Genomic DNA, 23622 nt, shown 5'->3' with positions numbered 1-23622 from the left:
AGGCTGTTTGAGCTTTAAATGACGCTCAGGCTGTTTGAGCTTTAAATGATGCTCAGGCTGTTTGAGCTTTAAATGACGCTCAGGCTGTTTGAGCTTTAAATGACGCTCAGGCTGTTTGAGCTTTAAATGAAGCTCAGGCTGTTTGAGCTTTAAATGAAGCTCAGGCTGTTTGAGCTTTAAATGACGCTCAGGCTGTTTGAGCTTTAAATGATGCTCAGGCTGTTTGAGCTTTAAATGAAGCTCAGGCTGTTTGAGCTTTAAATGCTGCTCAGGCTGTTTGAGCTTTAAATGACGCACGGGCTGTTTGAGCTTTAAATGACGCTCAGGCTGTTTGAGCTTTAAATGAAGCTCAGGCTGTTTGAGCTTTAAATGACGCTCAGGCTGTTTGAGCTTTAAATGAAGCTCAGGCTGTTTGAGCTTTAAATGAAGCTCAGGCTGTTTGAGCTTTAAATGACGCTCGGGCTGTTTGAGCTTTAAATGCTGCTCAGGCTGTTTGAGCTTTAAATGAAGCTCAGGCTGTTTGAGCTTTAAATGACGCTCGGGCTGTTTGAGCTTTAAATGACGCTCAGGCTGTTTGAGCTTTAAATGAAGCTCAGGCTGTTTGAGCTTTAAATGACGCTCGGGCTGTTTGAGCTTTAAATGACGCTCAGGCTGTTTGAGCTTTAAATGAAGCTCAGGCTGTTTGAGCTTTAAATGACGCTCGGGCTGTTTGAGCTTTAAATGCTGCTCAGGCTGTTTGAGCTTTAAATGAAGCTCAGGCTGTTTGAGCTTTAAGTGACGCTCAGGCTGTTTGAGCTTTAAATGCTGCTCAGGCTGTATGCAGAGATTCTGTCGGCTAAATGGGGACCAACAAACGATAGTCTGAGGTATCAAACATGCTCCAGTGTCTCCTGATGAGGCTCAGAACAGGCACAGATATATATCAGGATATATCCTGCTTTATTTGTATTGTAAGTATAGTTGAGAAAATTAGCACAGCTTCAAGATCAAAGTGAGCGAGAGCTGACCAGCTGTAATTTAAAACCCATCAGTATTCACAGCGAGGAGTCAGGGCTCATGAAAACAGGTATCACGTCTGAGCTGCGAGGTGTTTACAGATTACAGGCTTATTGCAAAGTGGTTAAAACTACTTCACTGAATTCATTACAAGCTCAGAGAGCTGCAGCTCTTCCTTTTGGAATTTTAAGATTCAGCTTTCAGCTTTTCAAGCACAAATTCAAGGTCAATTTCCACTTCAAGTTTTGCATCCATTAGCTGAGAAGAGAGGTATCTTTTTTGGGTTAATGTGATTTATACTCGCCGCGCAACAGCTGATGGTAAGTGATTCTGCCTCTGCACAAAGCAATAGATCATATGTATGGATTCAGATACTGAAATAAGGAGATTGTTGTAAAACAAGTGGCGTCTCAGAGGGATTCATTGGGCAAAGATTCACACTAAGCAGAGAAAAGCAGCTAAGTCTGAACACCTGAGGGCGAGACATGAAAAAGCTTCTTCTCGAGCTGCAGCACAACGAAGAAACAAGTGAGGCTCAGTTTCACTGCGTCCATAAATTTCCATCTAATCTACAGAGGAAATTAAATTACTCCCGTGTTTTTAATTCAAGAGGGGGAACAATGGGGGGAACTGCTGAGACGGCTCTACTGTGCAAAGGATGAATTGATTTTGTTACCTTAGCGCCCTTCTCTCCTTGCCTGCCCTCTGCACCAGCAGTCCCCGGGGGTCCCTGAGGAGGATGACAGAAAAAGAGTTAGCATTTCAACACAGCGTTAACACACACACACACACACACACACACACACACACACACACACACACACACATGCTCACACACACTGACGATGTATAATTAGACACCAACCATCAGCAAGCAGAAATAACTCTTTGTTTTTACACCTGGCCCAATGTTTACCTGTTGATCATATAAATACTCTGATTGTTATTCTAAGTGTCTGACAGCATTACAGAAAGGATACAGAAAGAGTGAGACCTTTTGATTATTAGCAAGATGCTCTTTTTGAACCAGAAACAGACGGTACATCGCTCTCTTTAAAGCTACCAAACTTCATTGAAAAAAAGGGTAATTTAACCTCACAGAACACAGGGGTCGCTGGTCTCCCTGTGCCTCAAGTTGTTTGTGTGTTTGTGTAACTTTGGTGTTTTACATATTTAATTTGCATCCAATACATTTACAATAACACAAACAAACTAACCAGCCGAGGCGGCAGTAGACCAGCAACTCCATTGTTGCACTGAGGTAAAATCAGTGTTTTTATGAATGGAGTCTGGTGTGTCTGCAGAGAGCGATGTAACGTCTGTGTGTGGTTAAAACAATCATCTTCCTCTGTAACAAAAAGGTCTATCTCTGTAGGGATCCTTTCTGTCATGTTGTCACACACTTAGAATAACAATCTGAGCCTGTCAGTGGAAACAACAAGAACTTTTAGTGACGACCTTTGAACAGCCTGTTTCATGGCTGCAGAAATCTACTGCAAAACACTTTTTGTACCTATTAGTCATTTAGACAAAAAAAAAGCCCTTGTTTACAAAATATAGCATCCCCCTGTAAAGAAGGAACGCTGATCACCAGCAGAGTTGTTTTTCAGCCTCTTAGGTTCCATCTTAAACTCTTGTCCTGCTGATAAATACTTGGTGGGTGCTGCCTCTGCACAGGGATGGTTCCAGTGCCCTTGAATGTGCACCACTTCAGTTATGTCAGGGTCTATTTGACTGACTTGGACAGGCCTTTGTCTAGTGCGAACACACACACACACACACACACACCCAGCCTTCATCAGTCATGCCGAGGGCTGGCAGGTCATCTTTTCTTTCTGGTCAGGATCTCTCAGCCTCACAATGATTTCTTTCAACTCCACCTCCAGCCGTCCCTCTTCAAAAAAGGCTCTCCATCCAAATTCCACTCTCATCTGCCGACTGAAGCTGGAGAGCTATTGACTGAGGGCCTATAATGTGAGCTTGCCTCCTGTCCTGGAGCTTTCATCTTCTCCTGATGTGTACCTCTTACTGATGGTGGAGAGGCCGCCTCTTGATCAGCACAGAGAGCCATTTCAATTGTAACACAATATATAAAGCCATTGTGTACGTGTTTCTCTGCTAAAGGTTTCTCTGCGGCAACAGGTGCATGGGACTCCGTTTAATTGTGCTCTTAATTAGATACAATCTGCACCAGTTACTGAGAGAGAGAGTGGTGAATTAAAGGGGAATTCTGGTATTTTATTAACATATTTTGTCTAAATGTGTCTAAATTAATAATAGGAATAAAGAGTTCTCAAATTTCGTCCAGGAGATTGTTTCAGCCCAATGCCCTGAACCGGGCTGTAATGGCTGCAACATAATCCACTAAAAGTTCTTGTTGTTTCCACTGACAGGCTCAGGTTGTTCTTCTAAGTGTGTGACAACATGACAGAAAGGATCCCTACAGAGATAGACCTTTTTGTTACAGAGGAAGATGATTGTTTTAACCACACACAGACGTTACATCGCTCTCTGCACACACACCAGACTCCATTCATAAAAACAGGTATTTTAACTTGCAAAACATGGCAGTTGCTTATCTGCTGCTGTTTGTTGGTGATGGATTAAGTGTGATTTATTAAGTGTCATAAAAGTCAGTTTGGGTCCAACACAAAATTTGTCTACCACAAAATCAAAGATAGGGAAGAGATTGAGGCAGTGGTAAACAAGCAACTCCTGAGGTAAAACAATGTTTTTGTCAGTGGGGTCTGGTGCTGGAGACGGCTCTGCTGTTTATTCTGTACGTTATAGTTATTAGAACCCCAAATGATCTAAATACAGGGCCCACGCCTGAAACGCCAGAATTACCGTTGAAATAAAATTGCTTCCACCTCCTAAGAAAGAATAAAGTCAAAACAAAGCAGGGACCTGAAGCCAAGTGAGGTTTAAAACGTTTCCCAGTGTCTGTTGGTTTGAGAGCAAAGTTTAATCTGTTCCTCGTATTGAGGCTTTAACAAATCAGATTAAACTACATTCTTAGATATGCCAAAAGCCTGCTGTAAGAGAGTTATGGATTTTTGCAATTTTCTGCATTGAAAATGCTGAGAGGACACAAAAGGAGCCAACAGATCCTAAACAAGCCTCACTGTGGAGTTCTGTATTCAGCAGAGCCTCCTGTCAGGGATCATCTCAGGTCCCACTTTTTCTCCAGGTGATTAAAGCCCTGTCTGTGATAAAATAGCCCCTTTCCTCACCATAATCCCCGGGCCATTTAGGTGCAGCATGTGCTGATAGCACGCTAAATGCTCAGAATGTAAATTTCATCAGGCACATTAGAAAAGCAATCAACCCTGGTTTAAAAATGCATGACATGTTTTTCCCTCCCATTGGACCGAGCCAGGGAGTCTCTTTGAAATGCAGTCAGTCACTTCAGATTGTGACTTTTCTTTCACATTCAGAGAAAAGCTGCTCATTTTCATGTGGACTCGGAGCTTCACATCATATTGGAAATATGTAAATGTTCCATCTTGGATGTGTGCATTCAGAAAGCAGCTTACTGCTTTGATATTTCAGACGTCTGAACCTCACACTGTGCATACAGCGGATGTCTTTATTGGACGGAGTCAGAATGGACTTCTAAGAAACATTAACTTTTAATGTGCTGAATCTTTGTATTCCACATTGTGTCTGATTTTATCCTTGAGAAGTTTTCTTGAGTAAAGGCAGACAGTGCTGATGATCACAGTCGCTCATTAACCCTCTGAAAACGGCCTCTCTCGGCGGCAGCTGAGTTTGTTATTTGCATAATCCTTTAGAAACATATTAAAATAAATGATTACAGTGAGAGTGTTTTATATGTTGCAGCAGGAAGCTCAGACGTCCGTCTCTCAGGTCATCACGCTGTACGTTCACTGATGACGTTGTTGCTATCGATGTTTGCACAACAACAATAAAAACAATGAAGTGTTAAGTGCAAAGCTTACATAACCTTTCGGGCGTTGCAGACTGTTAATAAATCTTTTTATACTACTTTAAATTACATTTCTTTAATTTAACTTCTGGAGGGTTCAGAAATGTTTTGTTCATGTGTCTTTGTCCATAATTATTTTGGATCAACATGTTTGTGTGTTGATTTGATGAAAAACTATTTGTGGTTAAGTTATGACGTTATTAATCTGATATTCTTGGCTGCAAGAATAAAGGCTCAGGTGGATCATTTCTAATGCAGAGTTTTAAGGGTTAAATGATAACCGTCTGCACTCATAACCTCTTAACAGCTCGACCACGTCCATGTTATTCTTTGTTTTTCTTTGGCTGTCAGTCAAGCAGCCGTGGATCAATAATGTGTCAGACTTGCTATATCTCTCTCTCGCTTTCTTCCCGCCGCAGCACCAACGTAAATGAGTTCCCTTTTCCAGCTCTTTCTCACTAAGCCTTTTTCAATTTCTCACGAAGAAAAAGATTCATGACTTTTTTCCCACATCTCTTCGTCCATTTCTCAGCAGGCTTTGAGGTGGATTTCTGCGACGCCTTGACCCCTTAAATCTCCCACTTTGTTTCCCCCACTCTGCTTTTAATGAAAATGAATCTCTGCTGCTTTAGAGCCAAGATGGAGCTGTTGAGAAGTGAGATGGGATACGACTGCAATGCCAACAGATGCACGCTCCCTTCATCGGTTTAAAACAGGGAGAGACTTTTCACATCGGCTCGTTTAGAGATGCTTTTAAAAGCGACCAAAAGTTTCCTCAGCGATACTTTCTACATCAGAACAGCCCTGATGAAAGCCAACAACAGCAGCTCTGCATGAACACACTAATACAAAGAGTCATCACACTTACTCTCTTGCCAGGCGGTCCGGGTGGTCCGGCCTCTCCTGATGGTCCTGGAGGTCCCTGAAAACAAACAAGAAGACAGGAGATTCAGGACGCTTTGAGAGAATATAAACACGCTGTAATAACGACGAGTCGCTGCTGGTGTGAAGTTTGATGAGCGTGCAGTCTGTGGAGTTATGTCTGCCAAAAGGACAATAACACAGAGAGCATACTGACACTCAGGGGATATTTAAACCGGGACAGTCCAGGAGAGTCACACAGCACGGCCTGAAGCTGAGACACTCGGATCCAATCATCTCGCTTAATTACGAGCAATCAAAGCTAATTGGATCATTTGCATATGTAAACAGTCGACGGCAGAGTGATTGAGCAGTTTTATAGGTTGAGAACACAGTGAGACGTAAACACAAATAACAGAAGGATATTTATGACTCTGCTCATTTATACAACATTAGCATATTTAATAAACTGTTTTCTGCTGAATCATTCCAGCAAAAAAACAGGAAGTGAAATTTGTAACATTAACGCTGTAAATGAAACACTGTGTGTTTTTCTTTGGCAAAAATAAAAGCTCATTTCCATCCATTAATATTAATCAGAGCAGTGATTTGTTGTTGTGCTTAACACACGGCCAGCACATCAGTGTTTGGCTTTTATTCCTAATCATACTTAATGAATGTGCCGCAGATACGTCCAGTTACCCTGCACCCCAGAGTCCTGAGCAAATACCAGGAATTAACCGGCTGCAGTGTGAATTATTTACTGGTGAGCTGTAATTACAGCTTTTACTGCGTAATCATTGTTTAAAACACAACACACACTCGTACACACTCGTACACTCTGACTGTTTCTGACGTCATTATATGAGATGATGTTCTTGTGAAGGTAAAGTACACGATGTTTACTCATGCAGTCATGTGTTCACTCACCGGCTGACCGGATTCGCCATCCTCTCCCTTCTCTCCTGCTTCTCCATCAGTGCCCTGAAACACACAGAGATGAACACACAGAGATGAACACAGAGAGATGAACACAGAGAGATGAACACAGAGAGATGAACACACAGAGATGAACACAGAGAGAGATGAACACAGAGAGATGAACACACAGAGATGAACACAGAGAGATGAACACAGAGAGATGAACACACAGAGATGAACACAGAGAGATGAACACAGAGAGATGAACACACAGAGATGAACACACAGAGATGAACACAGAGAGATGAACACACAGAGATGAACACAGAGAGATGAACACAGAGAGATGAACACAGAGAGATGAACACACAGAGATGAACACAGAGAGATGAACACACAGAGATGAACACAGAGAGATGAACACAGAGAGATGAACACACAGAGATGAACACAGAGAGATGAACACAGAGAGATGAACACACAGAGATGAACACAGAGAGATGAACACACAGAGATGAACACAGAGAGATGAACACACAGAGATGAACACACAGAGATGAACACACACAGAGATGAACACAGAGAGATGAACACACAGAGATGAACACAGAGAGATGAACACACAGAGATGAACACACAGAGATGAACACAGAGAGATGAACACAGAGAGATGAACACACAGAGATGAACACACAGAGAGATGAACACAGAGAGATGAACACACAGAGATGAACACAGAGAGATGAACACAGAGAGAGATGAACACACAGAGATGAACACACAGAGAGATGAACACAGAGATGAACACACACAGAGATGAACACACACAGAGATGAACACAGAGATGAACACACACAGAGATGAACACACAGAGAGATGAACACACAGAGATGAACACACACAGAGATGAACACAGAGATGAACACACACAGAGATGAACACACAGAGAGATGAACACAGAGAGATGAACACAGAGATGAACACACACAGAGATGAACACACAGAGAGATGAACACAGAGATGAACACACACAGAGATGAACACACACAGAGATGAACACACAGAGAGATGAACACAGAGAGATGAACACACAGAGATGAACACAGAGAGATGAACACACAGAGATGAACACAGAGAGATGAACACACAGAGAGATGAACACAGAGAGAGATGAACACACAGAGATGAACACACAGAGAGATGAACACAGAGAGATGAACACACAGAGATGAACACAGAGAGATGAACACAGAGAGATGAACACACAGAGATGAACACACAGAGATGAACACAGAGAGATGAACACAGAGAGATGAACACACAGAGATGAACACAGAGAGAGATGAACACAGAGAGATGAACACAGAGAGATGAACACAGAGAGATGAACACAGAGAGATGAACACACAGAGATGAACACACAGAGAGATGAACACACAGAGAGATGAACACAGAGAGAGATGAACACACAGAGATGAACACACAGAGATGAACACAGAGAGATGAACACACAGAGATGAACACACAGAGATGAACACAGAGAGATGAACACACAGAGATGAACACAGAGAGAGATGAACACAGAGAGATGAACACAGAGAGATGAACACAGAGAGATGAACACACAGAGAGAGATGAACACAGAGAGATGAACACAGAGAGATGAACACACAGAGATGAACACACAGAGATGAACACACAGAGAGAGATGAACACAGAGAGATGAACACAGAGAGATGAACACACAGAGATGAACACAGAGAGATGAACACAGAGAGATGAACACACACAGAGATGAACACAGAGAGATGAACACAGAGAGATGAACACAGAGAGATGAACACAGAGAGATGAACACACAGTTACCTCTCTTTCTGAAACGGCAAACCCGAGGTTTCCCTCATGTCAGGGTTAACAAACTCTGGGTATGATTAGGCGCCATGTAAATACAAATGTATTGATTGATTGACCATACTTCAGGGAACAGAGTTTGATTTAGCCAAAAGAAATGTTGGATGGATATTTAACTGTCAGGTAAAGAGGAGATGAGGATGTATCAGCTGAGGATGGCGGCCATTTTGGATTAGAAATGAAGACGTAAACAAAAGCTGAGAAGTTGTTTTTGTTTGGAAACAGATCATTTAAGACAGACTGTGTTTGTGAGTCCAGACTCTCTCTGCTATGATTCGTCTCATTTCTGTAACAGAATGTAAGTAACGGATGCAGTCCTCCGGGTGTCAGCAGGAGGTTTTTGGGTCTATGTGCTGAAATCTTTCTTAAGGACACGATACTCACAGCAACACCAGGCTCTCCAGGAGGGCCGGGGTCTCCGGGGAATCCGACAGGACCCTGTGAGGAGAGAGATGAGATGCATGAGCGGAGAGGAACCCGGGGCTCTGCTGCTGAGACATCATTTCCCAGGACACAGGTAGTGAGGACATGCTCGGTAATTCACACGCTGATTGAGCTGTGCTGAAGCTGCGCGCTACGTTTCAAGCTATTTGATGGACTTAATGATGATGTTGCAAATCCAGGAGAGAAGGCCTCGGCGTGTTCCATTACCATGCAGGCATAAAATATAATCTCCTCAATAAAAAGGCTTTTTAGCTCTGCACTGTGTTCCAGGAGAAAATTGCCTGCCTGAAGCCTGAGGGGGGGTGAGGGGGGCTTTCCCTTTAAAGCTGCACGTTTAGACGGAGAGCTGGAAAAATCTGTTTTCGGGTTCTGAGAGTTTTTGTCGGACTTACAGGGTTGCCCTTTGGACCGTCATCTCCAGGGGGTCCTTTGGCTCCAGCAGGTCCAGCAGCTCCAGGGGGGCCGGCCTCTCCTTTCTCGCCTCGCTCTCCTTTGGGTCCCTGTAGAGGTGGGGGGGGAGTCATTACAGCAGGACCACAGGGGGCAGATACTTTCACAGATAGAGCTGATGTGCAGCCTGAGACAGAGGACGGAGCCACAGCTGGTGTCAGGCGAGGACGGAGCGTCAGGACGGATGCTCTTCAGCTCTCACAGATCGTGCTCCTGCTCCTGTGCCTCAACAACAACTCGGGTATCTTAAATAACTTACATATTAGATATCATATTATTTCTCTTAAAGGTGCACTGTTTATTTATATCTGCCTTTAATCTGAATCATCTGTCACTGTAAGAAAGGAGAAACTTTGCTGATGTAATAATTCGCTCGTCCTGTTCTGTGTGATAAAACTCTTTGTGTTGTAAATTAACTCAGCAGATTCTCTGAATTGTAATTTGATAGAAATCTGATCTGAATAAAAGATTGTCCTGTGTGTCCCTGTGTGCTGCGCTGTATTTGGACCGTCAGCTCTTCTGGTCCATTTAGTGAAACTCTACCAGACGACAAAGGAGAGATTAAGTTTGATCTTCTGTGCAGGTTTAAAACCACAACGTAAAAAAGCACTAATTGTTTGCACTAAAGAAAGTCAGTGTCCGGGCTGTATTTGAAAAGATTAGTTGAGACAAACAAACTGTTCTGGTCATATTAACATGAACTGAGTTTTACTTAAATCCTTTATTTGACTTTGGTTTGCATTACAATCCAGTCGACATTCTCCAGTTTCATACATGACCGGACCGGGATGCAAACCTTACAGGTGCAAAGCAGCAGCACTACCCACTGCACTGTCTTACCTGCACCTCTCTTTGACTCACTTTGTTCATTTCAACAGAATCATTGCTGAACTTTAGAAAACTTTGCATTGGTTGACACGACATAAACACAACATACCATCATCTGCACTAACCTGTAGTTAAACTGACGACTCATTATAAGTTACCATGATGATTGTTTTTACAGAGCATGTGACCTGTTTATGCTTTGACTTTACTGCACACATTAAATACACACCTTAATGGTGCTTTCAGTGGCTAAATGATGTTTATGTTTTATGCTTGTTCAATTATATCTTTAAATGCAAAATGGATGAGGATGAAAATTAGCTTTAAGCTAAATGAAAAACATGAAAACATCCAGTTGCAACAGCTGTGCTGCTTATGGCTCACGATGCCTTTAAAACAAAGTCCGGTAACATTTAAACTAAAGTAAGAGCAGCTCTCTGTGTAGATATTCATGTTGTTAAACACGCTGTCACATTATATTCACTGTAAATCAACTGTTTGCACTATTTTAGACTTTGAACCGTGCTAGCATAGCGTTAGCTTTCTGGCTTACAGTCGAGCTGAAATGTTCTGTGGGCTGAGCGGACCAGGAATATGTCCCAGTACCGAGTCGTATCTAAGATCCGGCTTACTTTAAGGAGTATTAAACGCATCTGAGGAACATTATGGGATGGTTTCTGGTATTAGTCAGACCCTCCGGCGTCACCAGGACGACAGAGTTACAGTGTGAACAACAAAATGCATTAAAACATGAATTAATGGTAATCTCAGTTATTTATAGTTATTAAAGTATCAGCAGGATAATGCCCTTCGAGGTGTTGTCTCCACATCATCCATTCAGTCCTGATAGTGGACTCCACATATGGCATTATCCCAAACATGATATAAACTTTATCATAGTCATCATGATTTATCTTTGTTCCAGTGCAGACACACGACATGTAGGAAGCCCTGTAACAGATAGTGTTATTCTGTGCTGATGACGGGACTTGTATCTGCACACTGACTTTGTAAATGTCACTGCCTGCAGCAGTGTGATGGGGAACTAACAGGGGACATTATGAATGCTTGTAATCACTCTGCTCGGCCCCTCCCACTGGAGAGAGGCCATCTTTTCAATCTGCTGCTGAACCTCGATGATGATAAATGAGGCCGCAGAGCTAATAGAGCCGTCAGTGATGTTTGCTAAAAGTTAAAGCTAATCAAAGTGTCATAAATCTCTGTCTGGCGACAACACAGCCCAGCTTTTCAAAACGATAAATTAACAAGAAAAATATTCAGAATAAAAACACTGTAATGTAACTGAGACAATCTGAATACATGTTGCTGCAGAGGACTAATATTCCCTCTCTACTGCCCCACTGAAGCTATCACAACAGCACATCTAACAGCTGAGCTCAGCAGAGTCCGCCTGGTGTTTTGGTGCCAACCTGCTTCATGGTGGCTGCAATCATTGTTCTTTAGGACAGAGGCACCAGACGGGTCCTCTCAGTAATTACGTCTTAAGAGTCTGGAAGAGGCTCAATTTGGCACACCACGAGGACGCAGGGAGCAAAGAACAGCCATGCTGAGACGAGCTAGCGGCCTAAATGTGAGGAGCAATTACTGTGAGAGTGATGAATCCACTCTGTGACGCTCAAGAACCAAAACTTTAAACTGGATTTAAGTTCAAATGTAATGTTTATGTTCAAACCTAAGCAGTTGTTCATATTCTGGGGTCAAATTAAGCAACGAGTGCAAAGACAGGTTGTTGTTCTACTAACCTTACCTCTTCAAAGCCACCAGACTCCATTCACAAAAACATCACTTTACTTCACAGAGCTCAGGAGGTTCTGGTCTACTGCTGCTTTTAAAGTATGTTTCTGTTAGCGTGTGGTCCTGTCATTTAGTGTTTTAAATAATGAGCTCTGATACGACACAATATTTGGATTAACTCCAGATAACACTAAGAAACTCATATAATGCTCGAGGCGGTGGTAAAACACTAACTCTAATGTTCTTCAAGGTAAAATTAGTGCTTTTTTTAATGGAGTCTGGTGGTGTTGAAGACATTGATGTACAATCTACAGAAGCAATTGCAAAACCTTTTGTAACTATTGGTCATTAAGACCCCAAAATATGTTTAAATATGGCCCAGGTCTGAAACACCGTAATGTCCCCGATGACTGACATGAAGATGTTCATGTAAATAAATGTCTGTTAGTCTCTTACTCTTACTCTCTCACGGCTGCTTCTCCGCTCTCTGCAAGTGTTGCGAGTAAACAGTAATCTACTATGGCTGAACAAACAAAGAAAAGATGGATGACTACAGATACAACTTCAACAAGAAGTGAAAATCCAAAGCTGTAGACGTCTGGTTAAATTGCGACGTGTCCTCCTGTAACTCGTACATTGCCATCAGGTGGCGCCCAAAAGAACGAAACTGAAATCTTCGAGATTGTCAGTTTAAGTACATTCTGAAAGACTTTGATGTGTTCATGCTGAGGCTGGGTCGTGTGTTAAAGACTGTGAATCTAAGACATAAAAACAGTTTGATGAGACAGAATACTGAAATACAAACTGAACGTTACAAACGTCAGCAGAGCTCACTTACCCCGGTTCCTGGCTCTCCAGATGGTCCTGGGTTCCCGGCCTCGCCTTGTTCACCCTGCGGTGACACACATGTCAGAGTCTGCACACACCATCCCTCACATGTGGAGAGCTCTCAGATCTACACACAGCCTTTACAGTCACACGTACTCTAAACTAAACTGCTCTAACACAGTGTTTGTTATTAACATGAGCAAACATCTGACTGAACCAAGCCTTTGACTGTTGATCAGGAGCGTTAAAGTTACGGTGTTCAAAGAGCCTCTTTAAGTGTTCATATCTCACAGTCACTTTAACAGCTGTGCTGCAGCATTAAGTATTTATGAGCAGACGTCGGCCAAAGGGCAGTAAACTGGACCGATGTTCAGTTCAAACAGACGTTCACAGTGTCACAGCTCTCAGACAGACAGAGGCCTGCGTGTATGTGACCACAGGAGGTATGAAAGGGGGGCAGCGGGGGGGCCTGGACCAGCAGTATGTCAGTCACCCCGGGGTGCCATGCTCTGACTCTCACCTTCTCACCCACGGAGCCCATGGGGCCCACTCCGCCTGGAGGACCTTGTGGACCCTGCAGCAGGAATAAAAGAGGAAGTGAGTCATCGTCAGTCACCATGGGGGGGGTCGCTTTATGATATCCAGGAATCAGGATGCAGGAGAGGCGAGGTGAAGCCACCACAGATGTAATTAAGTTAACGTAACAGGAAACAGATGCTTTGTATGCAGCGTATATCACTTCATGTAAACACATCATCGTACGTACATCAGCTCCGCTCGGACCCTGAGGACCTCTGGGGCCGGGGGGACCAGGAGGGCCCTGCAGAGAGACACAGTGTTATCAGAGTGCATGAAGCTGTTACAGAAGTGTTGACAGGAAGCAGATGTGTCTCTTACCATGGGGCCGACATCACCGTTCTCTCCCTTCTCACCAGGGGGTCCAGGAAGCCCCTGAGGATGACAAAAATGAATAAACAATTAACAGGTAACAAACACATGCTGCTCCAATGAGCAACGCTGTTCTTAATTATTGAAGAGTGTTTGTGCTAACTGCATTCACAACAGCTGCTCCTGCCTGGGATTGGATTGGAGAGTTGATTTGATGGAATACACTGTAGTGATGCACTGAAATATTAAACATATCTGTAGGCCAGAGCATGCATAGATGAATGTTTCACTGCAGTCTAGTCCTATTATCTGTTCAATGAAATGTTCAATAAAAATATGCTGAGCGGGGTCAGGAACAAGTCTATAGCGGGCGACCCAGAGACCTTAAACAACCTGCGCAGACAAACTAAGCTGAGGATGAAAAGCAGAGAAATAAAGTGATGGATGGAAACTGAAGGAGTCCGCCCCTTTTAGCAATTACGCCTAATATTCCTGCTCCTCTTTGGCGTGGAAAGGAGAGTTTGCCGTGCATTAAAGAGCCTAATTTATCAGGACTTTCAGAGAGAGCTGTTGGAAGTACATGTCAGATATCTGCACACACGGGGGCTCAAACTTCCTCAGATGAAAGTGAGATGATTTTATTAAACAGCTCTGTCCTCATGTCAGACAATAATCCTCCTCTGTTTGCCTTTGTATCTGTCCCACGTTCATCTTCACTCGAAGGTACAGACACGTGCTGCCTTCTCATGGATTCTGACCAGATATGAATATAATGGACAGAACAGGAAGGGAAAACTAGGTAAGGCCAGCAGAGAATACCTGAGGAGGTAAAGACAGACAGTATTATCCTCTGGAGTTTATATATTTTAACTTTCTGTCGTCCTTTAGCAGAGGAAGCAGGTGTACCGTGTGTCCCTCTAACAAGGAGAAACAAAGGACAACAAGCAGCCAATGATCTCCTTTTCAGAGGAGCATAAAGGAGGACTAGTGCAGGTCTCTTTCCACTGTTTGTGCTGCAAATGAATACACGTCGATGCCATTTGCAGGGAATTTAAATTTTGCATGCATGTCTCTTTTTGCCGTCGTTTTTTCTGTGCTTTAAAGAAGGTTTTTTCCGTCTGTGATCTCTCTGAATCCGTGTGAGCGCATCGATAGAAGCAGCGCACTCATGCATGTTAAACGAGCAGCGTGGTCGAGACCTCATACGTGCGTTTGATCCCTGACATTTCTATCGCTAATTGCTGTGATTAAATTGCTGTACGCCGCTCTGCCTTCTGTGTGTGCGTTCTCTATTCAGGATCAGTGTAAGGTGCTGGGCTGCGAAGGAGGAGATCAAAGACTGACCTCCTCTACATGCACCAACCTCAAAAATAAGACTCTTGCGTGTGCGTTCATGCCCCTGTTTGTGAGTTTTCTGCGTGGGCGCTAAAAGGTGTGTGTATCTGCATGCTGATTCCTGCCGTGCTGAGAAATCTCATCTGTGTAAAGGTCTCCTCCAGTCTGAGATCGTTAGCGTTGCTTCTAATTATGCAGCATGAGGAAATGACTATCGGAGCAGGTCAGTCCACGCAATTAATGGAATCTCGATGGGAAGTGAATTACTCCCAATTAAAAGTCCATTGAATACAATCCTGCGGAGATGGGATCGCTCCTTAGCAGCAGTCTGTGTAATTTCATCAGGACAATGATCCCAATCTCTGCAGCAAACTCTCACCGTGTTTAGCTTTATAAGCTGATTACTAATAACACTGATAATTACCAACAAATGGGATATTACAGAGGGGACGGTCCTCCCTCGTTAGGTTATTATCATAGATACAAAGCGTCATTAAGGCTTGATTTAATGTACATTGGTTTACGTGACTATCAGTGTGTAAAGCTAATCTGCCTTAAATTACACTTATACTGTCAGACTGGCTTTTAGGGTCATTTCAGTATTTTTAAACCTCGGCGTTATTTTTACACATTTTGAGTCTTTATGAAAAAAGGTTTTAAAAGTGTTTGAAATGACTCAGTGAAATGCGTCATCCTGCAGCAGTGAAACAGGCTGTAATGGCTGCAACATAATCCTTGATGGGTCAAAGGTCGTCCACTAAAAGTTCTTGTTGTTTCCACTGACAGGCTCAGATTGTTATTCTAAGTGTGTGACAACATGACAGAAAGGATCCCTACAGAGATAGACCTTTTTGTTACAGAGGAAGATGATTGTTTTAACCACACACAGACGTTACATCGCTCTCTGCACACACACCAGACTCCATTCAGAAAAACACTGATTTCAGTTTGTTTATGATGGATTAAGTGTAGCTTTAGTGTAATAAAAAGTTAGTGTGGGTCCAACACTAAATTTGTGTAACATAAAATAACTCAAAGAGGGAACAGATTGAGGCAGTGGCAGACCAGCAACTCCTGTGTTGTGTGAGATAAAAAAAACTGTCCCTACTTTACTTTTTGTACTTTTTAGTCATTTGGATCCCAAATTATCTAAATATAAGGGCCACAATTAAAAATACCAGAACTGTATTTAAATAAAATTGCTTCCACTTAAAAATAAATGTAAGTAGAAACAGGAACGAGAAACAGCTGTTGCATCGCTCTCTTCAAACACAACAGACTCCATTGATACATTTACACTCACAGAGCACAGGAGCTGTGGCTTTACCGCTGCCTTGATCAGTGACAGTTTTGTGTCACTGTGTGTTGGATCCAAATGTACCATTTATCACACAAACGTCACACAATAACACAAACACACTAACTGATCTGGTAGACCAGAAGCTCTGTGTTCTAGGAGGTTAAATTACTGTTTTTGTCAATGGAGTCTGGTGTGTTTGAAGAGAGCGATGTAACGTAATGTAAAATCTACCTCCTTAACAAAAAGGTCTCTGTAGGGATCCTTTCTGATATGCTGTCAGGATTGTGTTGCAGAAATGACACTAATACATAAAAACACAAAAAAACGAATCCAAAGAATCTAACTTGAAAGACAAAAGTTCCTCACTGGTCTTTGTGAATTTTGTACACCAGGTGAGGCCGTGTGCAGAGATGATTCTTACTAAACCCTCTCTAACCCGGTCAGTGATGGAGGAAGGATGCTGCGAGCGCATGAAGGTGAGAGGTGTAATCACTGCAGGTCAGAGCCTGTGTCCGTTCAATACACAACACACATCCAATTACTGTGTGTGAGTGTGTGTGTGTGCGCGTGTGTGTGTTTGCACTGTAGCACGGTGTGGGATGAATGTCACAGTGTCATGATCCAAACAGTTTAGAAAGGTAATTGAGGGATGCTGATGCTGATGTCTCCATCACTAAACACTGTTACTGCTCCGACAGGCAGGATACAGTAAGTCAGGACAGAACTTCAGGTCCTCGTCATGAGATCTAAGAGACGTATGGGTTTAAATATGAAGTGTAAGACACAGATAGTGGAGAATAATTAAACAACGCAAAGATGTTTTCCTGTTATGTTCCTTGTGTTGTCGTCCTCTTTAGTGTTCTATATGTTTATACGCCTTGTGCACGCTACATCAGCTCTTCCCTCCCTGGCTCAGGTGTTAGTGGAAATCATGGCATTAAAAAGGAGTTCAACTCTCTGAGATGATACCATCCTGCTTTATGTGTTTAACAGCATCAGCTCATCCTCCTGTGTGCTGCTGAGGAGCCGTGCCCTGCAGCACACACAGGTGTCTTTTTGAATATGCTCTTTATGAAGCCGGGACCGCGGATCACAAAGGACCTGATATTTATGAACCCCAGTGATGAGTTCTCCCCTCATACCAGGTGAGATCAGTGGCAGTGCAGGTGTGAAGGGTACTCACCTGCAGACCGATGGGACCAGGGGGTCCGGGGAATCCTCGTGAACCTTCATCTCCCTTCTGTCCGAACATCCCCTGCTGACCTCTGGGACCGGGCTCTCCATCAGCTCCCTGAGAAACAACACACACACACACACACACACACACACACACTGTCACTGTGTCCTTCTCCTCTCATGGATGCATCTCTACGTTAAACTCTGATCAGTCCTGCAGCTCTGAGAGGCTTTGTTCTTATGTCATGATTAGCTGCCTCTCTGTTTGTTTCACCTCGCAGGTGAAAACATCTCCTGTAGGTGTTCTGAATGTTTTCTCCTGTAGGTGATGAGCGCTGTGTCAATCACTTTGTAACGTGTGACCTTAAAGTGATTTACAGCCCTGCAGAGGTCGACATGGAGCTGTCTGCATTTTCTGCCTTTCACACATCCTATAAATACTGTAGCGACTCCTCTTCTATCAGTCTGTGTCTGTTTGATGCTTCAGACATGCTGTCAGTTACATACACCTCCTCCATGGTTTCTAGCACAGTCGTACTTACAGCAGGACCCGGGGCGCCGATGGGACCTTGGAGACCAGCTGGACCAGGAGGACCCTGCACACACACACGGAAAGGTTACAGTCACAACATCTGTTTAAGCTCTCATGTATCACTTTGTGCTTCTGTAGGTTGACTGTATTTCCCATAACGCACCTGTTCTCCCTTATCAGCTTTGCTTCCTTTCTGACCGGGCTCTCCGACCTCTCCCTGGGAAAGAGAAACACACACACACACACACACACACACACACACACAGTTAGCTGAGGGTCTTCTCTAAATGTCAGCAGCTGCTGAAAAATCATTGCAAACACTCAGCTCATCACAGACGAACATTATCTGCAGCTGATATCTCAGCAGCGCACAGATACACAAACATGACGATGTATGTTTTTTAAACTCTCCTGTGACACGCAGCGTGTGAGCTCGATACAACACCTGCCTGTCACCTTACAGGGCGTAAAGACGACAGGAAGTGAACCAAGCAGCAGAATCTCACTTTGACACCTCCTCTCATCCACAGAGAGGAGAGAGGGACGTGTTTGTCCCTGCAGATGGTCTGAGTGAGAAACATGAAGACTGACTTGTAATCTGGTTCAGTCCCAAAATGTTTCCCAGACTGGGAGGAGAAGGAGTCTGAACTGGGCCAACAGGATGGGGGGGCGGAGTTAGACTGACCTTGTCACCGTCCTCTCCGGGTGGACCTTGAGGACCAGCAGGGCCGGGCAGACCCACCGGACCCTGGACTCCGTCACGACCAGCAGGACCCTGAGGCCCTTTCTCGCCCTGGAACAACAAACGCATGTCAACAAGCAGCACAGCTGAAGGTCGGAGGAGGCCAGAGAGAGAGCACGTGTTTAAATCAGAGAGGTGCAGGTGACAACACTCACAGGTGCGCCCTTCTCTCCAGCAGGACCCGGGGGACCCTGAGGACCAGGTCTACCAGAGAGGCCGATGGGACCGGCTGGACCAGCAGAACCTCTCTCACCAGGAGAGCCCTGAGAGTGAAAGAGAGATGCTGTTATTCCTCTGGAGGAGAAGCACTGTCACCTGAGTGAGCTGAACAATGAGCGCTGCCATTAAGACGTTTATAGAGCGGGAGCCTCCCGAGCCTCCCGAGCCGCCCGAGCCGCCCGAGCCGCCCGAGCCGCCCGAGCCGCCCGAGCCGCCCGAGCCTCCCGCTCACAGAGCAGCACCTCCAACACACACAGAGAGACAGAGAAACATCAGAGGCAGCGCACAGTCACAGGTGGCCTTTAAGGGCTAATGAAGCCGAGCTGCTCCTTGAAAGCAGCACCTATTATGTTCTGTTGTGGGTGGGGGTGGGGGTGGGGGTGGTGATGATGTGGTGGTGGTGGTGGGGGGGGGGGGCTCTCTGAGCATCTCACTGATGAAAATGTGTTTGTGCCTAACGGAAATACAAAACTTAAAATCCTAATTGGACGGCTGGATGTAAACGATCTCTGCGCTCTACCACAGCTCAGAGAACGTAAAGCTTCCTCGTCTGTGTGCATTAAGTGAGAGAGGGAGAGAGGGAGCTTACACTCAAAGCACACCTGAAGAATGGCTCCACGTGTGAAACACACCTCTTCAAACTCAAGGACATGGAGGGAGTTCAGGTGGAAACATCTACTTCACTACACCTAACATGCAGAGTACGCAAACTGCTTCACAACAGTCATGTTGGCGGTCGTGTGTGAATAGAGAGACAAACCAGACGCACATCTTTTGGGATGTCAGAAATTACATCATTACAGTCATTCTGGGACACTCTACATGATTCAGTTAAACAGATTCTGGGTATGAAATATCTCAGGAATGTACCTTGGAAACATAAATGATTGTTATTGATAATGATCGATATTTAACTAAGATATTATTGATAACAAGTAAGAAGGCAATAACAAGAAATTGGTACAAGACTGAAACACCAATGGTTAGAAATCATAAGAGAGATTAGTGCTGTGGAAAAGATTATCAACTTAGACCGAGAGAGAAAGTCTGTATGTAGGACACAGAGTGACATGCTCATGGACTCACTGAAACACGACATGTGGACGGTGTAACTGAGGACGTTTGGTTTCTGTTTTCTGTTTATTTTATTCACTTTTTGTTTTCTTTGTCAGCCCTGTTGGCTGTAGAAATGTCAGACGCTACACTTTACTTTTTTGTGTTTGATGAGCAAAAATCAATAAAAACTAAAGTTACAAACAAGGTGTTTATCAGAGCTCTGTTTACATATAAACATGATGCTGAATCACATTCTTGTATCTCTGTAGCACAGAAGTCACTGTGTACCTGCGTGCACATAAACGTCACGTGACCACGAACACATGACCAGAAAATACCATCAAAGCCTAAACACTAAAGGTGTGTGTGTTGATACTTTGATGGTTTGATGCACTTCATCATGTTTTTTTCCACCTCAGATGTGATGCAGATTGTTCTAAAGTTACACCGAGATACAAATGTTAAATAAGGTTTAGTTTTTACTTTGGGTTTATTTAACCTCATGCAAAGGCTGTGATGTTTTGTCATTTACACACGGCTACCCAACAGAGTTCTAGTTTTTGTGTCCCGTCATCATCACGGCTAACTCAAAGGTTGTACTGGTGTCAGCCTGTTTTCTCTGCTCTAAAGGGGGAATCAGTGACACCTCTCCATGAGGCTCAATAATCCCACATGTTTAACACTTTCAGGGCCAACCTTTACTTCTGCAAAGTCTCAGCACCTGGCCTCGTAGTCTACAGTATGCACACGTGTGACGTGCATAATAAATCTGTATAAAGAAGACATTCTGCTTTGGATGCATTGTTGATGTTTGTAGTCTGCAGCGGCCTGACAAATCACTCTGGAGGAGCCTTTGGCTGCATGCAGGAAAACAATCCATGAGGAACACGCGGCCATTATCTAATGAAAACAACTTTTTATCAGCCTTTTTACATTTGCATTTATATGGTTTATAGAGATCTGCTGTGGGCGTTGTCACTCCACTACGACTCCCTCTCACATCTCCAGTTAAAGAGGACGTTTGGGTCTCTGATCAGTGATCCACAATAATCCTGAGCTTCCCACCCAGAGGCTAAACTCTTCAGTCTTACATTCAACTGAATCAGGCACTTTAATGTCTCATGTGTTTCCTTGTGTGGGAGGATGGACTGTATGTACAGTGTTCCAGCCATATTGCAGCTTAACATGATCAATCAACATGTTCATGCTTACATAAGAGCTGGATATTACTCTCCCTCTCCACAGGGACTGTACGGAAAAGCACCTTTTGGCAGTCAGCCCTTTATTATCGAGCAGCACGTGTGGGACATTATACCCGTCACGCCTGTTAACTCCTTTTCTTTTATACAAACAGAGCTCAGACATGCAGTCATGGTCTGCAGCAGTTGTTTTTTCTGTGCTCACGTGCTTTTGTTTTCCTTTAACATCTTTAATCTGCTGTTAAGGGACTGTAGATAAATGAAGTCTGCATCTGAAATGTTCCTGCACACAGAGTGTGTTTGTTTCATGTCAGTTCCTCCTCAAACTGATTTTGCTCAGTTCTGTTGCGTTAACTTTCCAAGTCCTTACTTATGATTTATTTGTTGTCTCTATGTTGCTGTTTTTGTTTTTTGTACAAGATGTTTTAAACCCATTGTCCCAAGTTTTGTTATTAATATTAGTTTGATTGATTGATTAAATATAACCATGAAATTCATGATGAGGACAAAGAAAGAAAGTCAGAGTGACAGCAGCAGCCCTGCATGTTATGAAAACCTTCCCACAAAGTTTTATGAAGAAGCTCTGAAGTCTCTGAGTCGATCTGAGAGGAACCTAAGACGAGGACGTGAAGAGCCGAGATGCAACCTCAGAGACAGACGAGGGACGTGAAGGACAACACCTGGGACGACTAGACTCTGTGACTCAATATATGGATGCTCTCCTGACTGTGTGTGTGTGTTAGTCTGCGAGGAGGAAGTGGAGCAAACAGTCTTGATACTCGGCTCCTCTAGTGCACGGTCGCTCCTGTGGCAGACCTCTGACTGCAGCAGAACTGGGGAAATCTAATGAGTTTAAATGTCAGACATGTACGTCTGAATTAATTACACATGTTTGATTTCCTCTCACTGTGGTTAATGTTCAACAGTTTCAGTTTGCCCCGACATGTGCTTGCTAAACCTCTTGTATTTGTACTTAGAGGATGTCCAGCCTGGACATCACCCACTGTTTCTACGTGTGTATGAACTTGTAGATATGCAGCAGTGCTCAGCTGATAAAGAGCACAAACCAAAGCTTACCTGGGGCGATACACGTTCAAACACATACATGTTAACTTTCCCTCAGAAGTCTGAGAGTTTATCAGAAGGAAAGTGAGTCTAAATATAACCGAGCAGTTCGCCAGCTCTTTTAAAGTTTTACTCCAAATGATGCTAAACACCCTGTGCTGTCCGGCACATGAGATCAGTCACACAAATCCAATAACATGTTTTTAAAAATTCTATAAAATGAGGAAGTAAACATCTTTTTCTGTAAACTTCTATCTAAGGATCTCTGTTCTTAAAGGTGGCACATATAGCAGAGTACTTACAACAGGACCAGGTGGACCCTGGGGCCCCTCCCCTCCCTTCAGACCTGCAGGGCCCTGATGGAAAGAAGGACAAACAAGAGTCAAACATGAGAAAACAACAGGATAAAACACAAAGACACATTTAAAAGACAAAAGTGACTGTTCTGAGTGACCGTAATAAAGCGTGGTTTTAAAAAGCTCTGAGAGTTCTGTTGGAGTTTAAAACATCTTCCTGAAACGCACACGGAGCCAACGATCGGAGGCCAGTCAGAGGAAATGTGGTGTCTGTGTTTTGCTGTTAGGAGACGAGCAGCTGAACGAACTGTACGTGTGACAGGAGGTCAGAATAACACCAACACAAGGTCAGGCCCAGATTAAAGCACGTACAACCCGCTCTACATCACTCCGTGATAAAAAGGACTTGACCTTAAACTCCTCATGTGGAAGAAGCTGGATCGGACCACCGAGTTAATCTGTTTATCTAGTTAGAAATCAATGTCCATTATCGCTCAGTGTAACTTTGAATTCTCTCCACAGCCCGTCTCAGCACCGCGGCCATCAGCTGTCAGCGCTGTCTGTCCTCATTTACTTGTTTGTCACTTCAGCAGGACTCCTACGGCAGAAATGTGCTTTGAGAGCATTTAACCTCAGAGCTGCTCCAAGAAATAGTTTTCTCTTGACATTTTCACCCCGGCCGACCACCAGCAGAATCCACAGATACACATCGTTTCCCTCCAGGCTGAAACCTGCGCCACATCTGAAACATCTCATTCCTTCACAAGTGTGCTCCTGTGGACGCGGCTGCTAGAGAGGCTGGAGGGACTGATTTGCACATATATTGATACAAAAGTGGTTAGTACACATGACTGTGTGTGTGTGTGTGTGT

At 43.8% G+C, this 23622-nt stretch overlaps 1 protein-coding gene across 1 annotated transcript in view; it reads right to left on the bottom strand.

Moving 5' to 3' along the window:
- col11a1a (collagen, type XI, alpha 1a) overlaps positions 1 to 23622 on the bottom strand; it is a 97905-nt gene that overhangs the window by 12391 nt on the left and 61892 nt on the right. The window contains exons 41-55 of the mRNA XM_069667364.1: positions 22758 to 22811; positions 19072 to 19179; positions 18860 to 18967; positions 18338 to 18391; positions 18185 to 18238; positions 17650 to 17757; positions 13841 to 13894; positions 13710 to 13763; positions 13464 to 13517; positions 12954 to 13007; positions 9475 to 9582; positions 9023 to 9076; positions 6737 to 6790; positions 5814 to 5867; positions 1673 to 1726 (exon numbers count right to left, since the gene is read on the bottom strand). Of these exons, the coding sequence (XP_069523465.1) occupies positions 1673 to 1726; positions 5814 to 5867; positions 6737 to 6790; positions 9023 to 9076; positions 9475 to 9582; positions 12954 to 13007; positions 13464 to 13517; positions 13710 to 13763; positions 13841 to 13894; positions 17650 to 17757; positions 18185 to 18238; positions 18338 to 18391; positions 18860 to 18967; positions 19072 to 19179; positions 22758 to 22811 (1026 nt within the window). The remainder of the gene's footprint in view (positions 1 to 1672; positions 1727 to 5813; positions 5868 to 6736; positions 6791 to 9022; positions 9077 to 9474; positions 9583 to 12953; positions 13008 to 13463; positions 13518 to 13709; positions 13764 to 13840; positions 13895 to 17649; positions 17758 to 18184; positions 18239 to 18337; positions 18392 to 18859; positions 18968 to 19071; positions 19180 to 22757; positions 22812 to 23622) is intronic.

This window comes from Semicossyphus pulcher, unplaced genomic scaffold (genome assembly GCF_022749685.1).
Source record: "Semicossyphus pulcher isolate SPU_LCO1_2020_fin unplaced genomic scaffold, fSemPul1.0.p SCAF_18, whole genome shotgun sequence".
Lineage (NCBI taxonomy): Eukaryota > Metazoa > Chordata > Actinopteri > Labriformes > Labridae > Semicossyphus > Semicossyphus pulcher.
Note: the sequence above shows the minus strand (reverse complement) of the source record. Positions and strands in the feature narration are given on the sequence as shown.